At 46.1% G+C, this 8,698-nt stretch overlaps 1 protein-coding gene across 1 annotated transcript in view; it reads left to right on the top strand.

The window, feature by feature from the left end:
* Positions 1-411: 411 nt before the first annotated feature.
* Positions 412-8,698, top strand: part of RNF217 (ring finger protein 217) — a gene marked incomplete at its 3' end in the record, with an annotated part of 109,012 nt that continues 100,725 nt past the window's right edge. Inside the window, exon 1 of the mRNA XM_084228813.1 lies at positions 412-1,319. Within this exon, the coding sequence (XP_084084939.1) occupies positions 444-1,319 (876 nt within the window). The 5' untranslated portion in view covers positions 412-443. The remainder of the gene's footprint in view (positions 1,320-8,698) is intronic.

The raw sequence follows: 8,698 nt of genomic DNA, 5'->3' as shown, positions 1-8,698 counted from the left end.
GCGGCGGCGCCACAGGCCCCTCGACCCTGTGACCACCGCCCTCCGGCCGCGGGCCCCGGCGATGGCGCGGGACTGACGTTCGCCTCCCCCCGGACCCCTCCGCCCCGCCCGGGGCGCGCGGGACCGCGGCGCCGCCCCGACCTGCATGAGGGGCGGGCGCGCCCGCGCCCGGAACGAGCGGCCCGCGGCGCCCCCGAGGCCGTGCCCGGCCGCGCCAGAGGACGAGGAGGCGGAGCCGCGGGCCGGGCCGGGCTGCCGGCGCGCCGCGGCCCGGGAGCACGGGCTCCCCGGAGGGCGCTCGGGGCGTCCCAGCCCCGGAGGAGGGACCCGGAAGCAGAAGCGGAGGCGCGAGTCGAGCCGAGCCGCTGCCCGCGCTGCCCGCCGGCGCCGGCTGGGGGTCCCGGCGGCTGGATGGGCGGCGGCGGCGCGGGCCGCGGGCGGCGATGGGCGAGGAGCAGAGCACAGTGAGCGGCGGCGGCGGCCCCCAGGAGGCGCGGGCCCCGGCGGGCGGCGCCACGGGCCACCCCGAGCCCCCGAGGCCGCCGGGGGCCGGCGCCGGGGCTCCGGGGCTGAGCGCCGCCTGCGCGGAGCCGAGCGGCGCCGGCCGCGGAAGCGACTCGGGCTGCGCGGACACGAGCTCCCCGGAGCCCCCGAGGACCGCGGGGGGCGCGGGCTGGAGACGGAGCCGAGCCGCGGGGCAGCCCGCGGGGCTGGCGCTCGCCGGACCCCTCAACCCTCAGACTTTGCACGAGCAGCTGGAAGCGGAAGCGGAGGAGCCGGGGGACCGCGGCGAGGGCAGGGATGAGCGCCCCGAGGCGCCCGCCGGCGGCGCGCCGGGGCCGAGAGCCCGCGTCGGGGCCCCGGACGGACTGGTCCTGGACGTGACGGGTCAGCGGCGCCTGCCGCCCGCCCAGAGGCAAGTCTTGTGCTCCGTGTACTGCGTGGAGAACGACCTGCCCGAGGGCCCCCCGGCGGAGCAGCTGCCGCCGCCCGCGTCGCCACCGCGGGTTCCGCCGGTGACGAGCCCTCCCGACACCCCCACCTCCTTCCCCAGCCCCCGGCTGTCCCTCCCCTCGGATCCCCTCGCCCCCGACGGCGGCAGCATCGAGCTGGAGTTCTACCTGGCCCCCGAGCCGTTCTCCGTGCCCAGCCTGTTGGGAGCTCCACCCTACTCTGGCCTGGGTGGGGTAGGGGATCCCTATGCGCCCCTCATGGTGCTGATGTGCCGGGTGTGCCTGGAAGACAAGCCCATCAAGCCCTTGCCCTGCTGCAAGAAGGCCGTGTGCGAGGAGTGCCTCAAAGTCTACCTGAGCTCCCAGGTAACTTCACCCCTTCTGAACCCCCCTTTGCTCCCCATTCAGCCTTCCAGATCCCTGGCGGGCTAGTCCTGCGTGCCAACTCTCTACTCACAGGAGGAGGTGACTAGACACCCACCCGGAGAATTCTGTCAATTTCTCGCATCTCGATTGCTTGTGGCTGTGATAATATTTCAGTGTATTTTGTCCTTATTGGTTAATTTGACCGGAATTTAACTGCATGAGCCTCAGGCTGTGGAAGCCTGCAGGGAACAAGTCATGATCAATTGCCCTCTGCGTATTTGCTCTAGATTGCACACAGGAGCTTGCTCAAAGAGGGGGGCAATGAGAGCGGCTCAGAGGTCTGGTATCCCAGAAACTGACAGCTAGTGGGCATAAAACAATTATGTATTGAGTGGGTGAGGCGAAATCAACTCCCTCACCCCTGATTCTGAATTTTGCCCCATTCATACACTAAAGGGAGGGTAGATTTAAAAAGTGTTTATTGCTTGGCCCTCACCTACTTTTCAGTTTTCTTTTTCCAAGGGAAAATTGATGTGCCTTTTCTCGGAGAAGTTTTCAGCCAGCTCAGTACTTTTAGAAGGAACAACACAGAAAAGGCAAAACAGTAAGGCTGAGGGGTTTTGCAAAACAAGCACTGGTGAAACTTTCTTCCTCAGCTCCTTATTTGAGGCTTGTTTTTTTTCTTGGAAAGCTTGAGTGCAGTGGACCGGCTCTCATTCACTGGTGGTGCATGTCTTCTTGCAGCAGTTTTCAATCTGTTATGTTTCAGCCAGTGTTTTGCACAATCCCAAATGCCCTTTGATCCTGTGTCTGATTGTCCCAGGCCTATTCATCTTTCAAAACCCTGGCTGTTCAGGTGCCAACTCTTCCCCAAAGCCTTACTCACCCTCCAGGCCCCTGCCTATATACTTTCAGAATGCTTCTTTGTATCTTATGTTCACTGCAATTGTTCCTTATGTGTCTGTTTGTCTGGCTGTACTCTCTGGACAGTATCTTAAGTCCCTGTATCTTGTGGTTTCATGGTGAGCCCCTTCCCATGATAGTTTAGTAACATTAGCTGAAGTGAACTGAGCTAGACTCCACTCAGTGTGGTTCCCTCTATTTTGTTGCTAATCCATGTTTGTGTCTAGACTGAAAGTATGCACTGTACCCAACTGAAAATGCAAGGGAAATTTAAACAGAATGGAATGTTACACAAACAGTAACTTGGCCAGGACAGTTGAGATTATCCAAAGGCCTGTGAGAGTCTATGATAGCTCATTCATGCTTTATCCACAAACAGATAACTTAAAACAGGAGGAATGTCTGTGGTGGTGTCTATGACATCACCATCAAACAGATATTGGTACATGTGCAAAGCCCGATGGGATTCAGACATTCCCAAGATAAGGGCCTTTCTCCAAAGGGCCTTGCTCACTGTGAGAGCAGATGTGAAGGCAAGAACTGCATGAAATAGCATATAATGATATAAAGAGAGTAACTGTGGCAGTTTGCACTATCATGTTGGATACAAATAAAGTGGGCTTAGAAATTCAAGCGAGGTGGTCATTGTGGTTTGGGGTATTCCGCTTTGCTTTTGATTTCCTTAATGTGGGCCTCTTCCCCAAAGCAGTTTTTTTTTTTTACCTCCACGAATTAGTTTTACAAAGTCAGTGTTTTGATTTCTAGTGGAGACGAGGAGGAACAGGGAGTGGGAGGGTGGCAAGGTGAGTCAAGTGTCATTGCAAAGCATAACTTCCCCCCCCAAACTCCTCTGAAGTGACATAGTATCTGAAGCTCATTTGTAGTATTTATGATTTTATGTATATTCCTGATCTTCTTCCAAAGTATTTGACAGAACTTTCATAAAAAACTGTTATTTTATTAAAATAGTAAACAACAACAAAAAAGATGAGTCATGCAGGCCAGGCATGTTTCTACCTCAGGGTTTTTGTACTTGTTCCTTATGCCTGTGATCACCGCCTGATGCCAGTCTCTCTCCTTGATGACTCCTCCTCTTCCTCCTTTCAGAAACTTATGCACATGTCACTTACAGGTCTCTGACCACTCTGACCACCCTTTTTAAGGTTAAACGTCACCCCCACCCTCCCTGTATTCTGTCCTGCTTTTATTTTCTCCATACCACTGACATACTCTGTCTTACATACAAGTACTGTCCACGAAGACAGGAATTTTTACATGATTTGTTCACTACTTATCTTTAACACACAGCACATTGTCTAGCATATTACACATTTAACTACTAGAAATCAAATTTATGAAGAGCTGAGTGACAAAGAGAGAAAGAGATTACTGCCAGGAACCCTGGCTAGGAAGTGGTGCTCTGCTTGGGCACTAAATTCGACTTTGAACTTCTTGATACTTAAGACAAAGATAAAGCTTTAAAGCAGAAAGAATTAATAGATTTGCTATTTGGTATCAAAATGAGAATTAAAAGGTTTTTACTTTTTTTTTATTTTTTCAAAGATTTATTTATGTATAGGCAAGAGGTGTGAGGGGGTGAGAGGATTCACCAGAGACAGAGTGGGGAAGAGAATGGGCAGACGGACTGAAATACACTGCTGAGGGGAGCAGCAGGTGAGACAGGAGAGGTCTGATGTGCCATGTGGGTAAATCCCTGGCCGGAGATTGAACTCCTGCTGCAGTTGCTGTGGATTGCTTCATAGGTTGCATCTTAACCCCTTGCGCCACCAGGAAGGCCCTAAAGAGATTTTAGACAGACTTCTAGCTTATACAAAAATGACAGTTCTTTCAAGTTGATAAAATTATAGACTTGTGATCATAAAATTTCAGATATTAATTCTAAGGTCCCTTACACTGGAAGGATCTGTGTTTCCATGTTATTTAACCTCTCTTGTGTCTTAATTTCCTCATCATTGAAATGCAATTGCAGGCTATTATCTAGAGTGATCCACTAGTTGTAAAGCAAAATAAACTCAGTCTGCTTATTATTTGTGTTTATGCCTTTCTGAACTAGATCACAAAAAGGTATAGGAAGTGCTTTTATTCCCTCATTCTATAAGAATTCGTGGGTTTGACAGAAGCAAATCTGTCAAACCTGAACTTGTAGTGCTTTTTAGATCCTGTGAAATAAAATGATAAATTTGAAATGACTTTTTTCACCATTATTTTGAGTTTGTGCCAAAATGAGCATTATTTACAACACCTAAGAAAATAAAGCAGTCTAATAAGTATTTCATAAAAACTTATACAATTAAAATTCTAAAAGCAGAGCTATTAAGCATTCTATGCAGGCATTAAAATGCATATTAAATGTGAGTTGGGATATTACCTAGTTAAATTAATAGTTTTCTGAAAGAAGAACCTGCTGAATTCTTTGAAAGAAGGTCATTGTGAACCTCGAATATAGGAAGGCAGGTTTTTTTTAAAGATTTATTTATTTATGCATACAAGAACTGGGGTACATACCAGAGGCGTGGAGGGTGGGAGGATCCACCAGAGACAGAGTGGGGAACAGAACAGGCAGATTGACTGAAATACACTGCTGAGGGGAGCAGCGGACGAGTCAGAAGAGTTCTGCTACGCCATGTGGGTAGCTCCCTGGCCAGCCGGGGATCTAACTTGTCCTGCAGTGGCTGGGGATAGCTTCATAGGTTGCGTCTTAACCCCTTGTGCCACCAGGGAAGCCCAGGAAGGCAGATTGTTGGTTAATAAATCTTATTTCAGGGCATGAGTGACATGCACCAAATATGTGCCAAAGCATGATAACCAGGTGTTATCTTTATTTCAGTAAAGATTAGGTGGTGACTTAAGAGCCTCCACACCGTGGTTTAAAAATAATAGTTTTATTTTTCTAAATATAATTCTTTTCCAGTGATTGCTGTTACTAGGGCTATAGGGAACTTTCTTAATGGAGTGACCTTAAGAGTGTGTTAGGTGTCATCCAGTTTCAAGTTGCCATGGTGAAGGACTGAATCGATAGATTATAAATCTTAGACAGGACACATAGGTGTTAGCTTACAGACTATAGAGCACCATGACAGAGGTAGCAGGAGTCACATTGGTTTATGTTGCCTGAGTATGTAAATCTCTGATACATGCATTTTATTTTTTATTTTTTTTAAAGATTTATTTATGCATACAAGAACTGGGGTATAGACCAGTGGTGTCGGGGGTGAGAGCATTCACCAGAGACATAGCAGGGAACAGAACAGGCAGACTGACTGAAATACACTGCTGAGGGGAGCAGCGGGTGAGACGAGAGAGTTCTGCTGCACCTATGTGGGTTGCTCTCTGGCTGGCTGGGGATCGAACTCCTGCTTCAGAGGCTGCTTAACCCCTTGCGCCACCAGCGAGGCCCTTGGTACATGCCTTTTAGAAGTCTTTCCCAGTGACCCCTGTAGTATGCACGGATGACTAAAGTGAAGCACACACTCCAGGGTTGTCTGTAGTCTCCCGCAGGTCACTGAGCCATTTCAAATGTTAACCTTCTCAGATAGTTTGGCCTCTGCCATGCTTTCCTAGGAGAAAAGATTTTCTGTTGCCCTCTTAGTTTTGTAGAATGATGATGCACTCATTTCAGAAATCCTCCACAGTAGCCTTTCTTTATGATGTTGGCTTTGGACTGTAAAATATGTAGTATTGTGAAGTATTAATATATAGTATGTCAGATAAAGGAAGGAGAAAATTGGGTACACTAAGGGCTTTCTAAAGGTAGCAGCTGGTGTGGCTTTCATCACTCTGCTTCAAAGTGCTAGCAATTGGCAGATGCATATGAGTTGGTATGTGTACACCTGTCAAATAAGTATTAATAGAGACAAGCAACGCATTTCTTCTACAGATTGTGAACAAAACAGCTGCTGGATGTTAATGTCCTAAAATGACTATCTACTATAGTCACCCTAGAATTAGTGACCTAGGGGTGAAAGCTTGTGCATCCTATTATTAAACTCTGAGTCATCCAGACCTTTATGGGTAAAAGTGTAAACCTACTTTTTATCCTTTAAACCTTAAAGCAACATGTATATTTTTAGAAACTATCACATTCAGTATCGAGTTTGAACACAGTTGTCTTCACACAGGTGAATTTACAGATTCTGTCATGCCAGGCGTGATTTGGTAGTTCTGAAAATGTGAAGAAGGAGACTGGAATCTGTTAAATCACTCCACAAATTTAAAAAGTGAGAATTAAATCATATGTATGCTTGCTCTATTGTGTTTAGAATTTGTGCGTGTGTGTGCCTGTGTGTATATCTGGGGGTTTGGTAACATTTGCTTTTATTCCTTACAGACTAATGCCTTTATTGTCCACTTCTGTTTCCTTAATAATTTCTTTATTAATTTCTTTTCCCCCCACTATTCAAAACCGGGTTTTAACTGAATTTTAATTTCTAAGGAGGAATCCCCTGGGAAGGGTTGAGGTCTGGGCCATCTCTAGTCTATGTGCTGCCTGGGTATTTTCTTCTTCCTGTTTCTTCCTACATAGAGAGGCTGCATTGAGGAACCCTCTTCTGTGTCCTGTGTTCTGTGAAAGATCTCAAATAAGTTGATGAATACTAGCCTAATGTGACAACTAAAGCTTTTAAATTGGTGATTTTTTTTCTCTCCTAGAGCAGAGCTCATCTTTTATACTTGAAATCTCTTCCTTTTTTTCCTAATATGAGAAACAGAAAAAGGAAAACATTTAGAGTTTTAACTCCCAGCTTTTTAGTCAGAATTTGTGATGGGCAGTGTAGACAGATCACCTGAGTAGTAATTTCTTGTAATTAACTTTTTCATTTATTAGTGTAACACTGTGTATTTAGCATACATTCATTTGTAACATTCATTCAAACAAATCTATTTGCCAAGTACCATGAGCTACTCTACTTCATGTATGAGTGCTCTCAAGGAGTCATTTTAGGGTTTGGTTTTATTCCCAGCTTTATCTGGTTTTATAAATAAACTTTTCTTTAAGTTGCCAGAGAGCTATAGGTCTCTTCTGTCTTCTCCTTTCTTTCTGGGAGGATATTATTAAACCAACTCTGGACCACCAGCTAACCTTTTGGGAAGCACATTACAATTTCTCCTGATATCCTTTACTCATAGTAATAAATTTATTATTTATTCATACATATATTTCTCACCTGTGTTTAATTGTTGGAAGTGAAATATTAGTAAATATCTTGTTCCTTTCAAAATCTGTTTATTTAATTTTTTAAAAAATATTTATTTATTTATTTATACAAGAACTGGGTACAGTCAGAAGCGCGGGAGGGTGAGAGAATTCACCAGAGCCAGAGCAGGGAGCAGAACAGGCAGATGGACGAAGTACACTGCTGAGGGGAGCAGCGGGCGGCAGGAGAGGTCTGCGTGCCATGTGGGACCCTCACCCAGTGGCCAGGTATTGAACCGGCGCTGCAGAGGCTGCGGGCAGTTTCGCAACCCAGCGCTCAACTGCTGCGCCACTGGGGAGGCCCTTCAAAATCTGTTTATTTAAAAGAAAACATTTTGCTAAGTTTTGAATCATTCACAGCAGTAGGCTAAATCTTTAAAGTTAGGTTTTTTGAAAATCACTTATTTTGTTCACATTCATTTTGTCAAAAAAATTTTTGTATGCTAAACTAACTAACCTTTCCCAAATCAAATCCTATCTTAACATAAAAAGTCAATGTCTAGGAAATGAATTCCTAGAATATATAATAATTCATTTTCAACTTTATCAGTACTATTACCCCATCAATTTGGGAATAACTGCATTTGAATGTTTAAGTTTCTACGAGTAATAATAACAAACCATTTATTGAATATCTGTATTCTAAGAATTTTTTCATGTTTTACAATTTAATTATAATTTAATTGTATATTAAGTACCTGTTACTTTCCATGCAATGTTTGTAGGTATAGGAAACGAAAACTAAAGCAGTTTAATTGGCTTTATGGAGTTTATATACTAGATTAGGGAAGGAGGTAGAAAGACAGACAATAAAATAAGTAAATTGTTTAGGATATTAGTGGATAATAAGGGTTATGGAGACTCAGAGAAGGGTAGTAAGAAATGCTGTGCTGGGCCTCCCCTGGCAGTGCAGGCGGTTGGCCGCTGCGCTGTGAGGCTGTCCACAGCCTCTGCAGCGCCAGTTCAATCCCTGCCGGTGAGAATCTCACATGGTGTGGCAGACCTCCCCTGTCAAGTCCGCTGCTCCCCTCAGCAGTGTATTTCATCAGTCTGCCTGTTCTGTTCCTCTCTCTGTCTCTGGTGAATCCTCTCACCCTCCCCCGCGCATCTGGCCTGTACCCTGGTTCTTGTGTAAAATAAAAATCTTGAAAAAAAAAAAAAAGAAAGAAATGCTGTGCTGAGGGGTCTTTATGTTTTTATAGTATGGGGAGAATGGTTAGGGAGGGTTTGTTTTACAAGGTGACTTTTGAGCAGAGATATTCAT

The sequence above is a fragment of the Talpa europaea genome (genome assembly GCF_964194135.1).
Source record: "Talpa europaea genome assembly, chromosome: 2".
NCBI lineage: Eukaryota > Metazoa > Chordata > Mammalia > Eulipotyphla > Talpidae > Talpa > Talpa europaea.
Note: the sequence above shows the minus strand (reverse complement) of the source record. Positions and strands in the feature narration are given on the sequence as shown.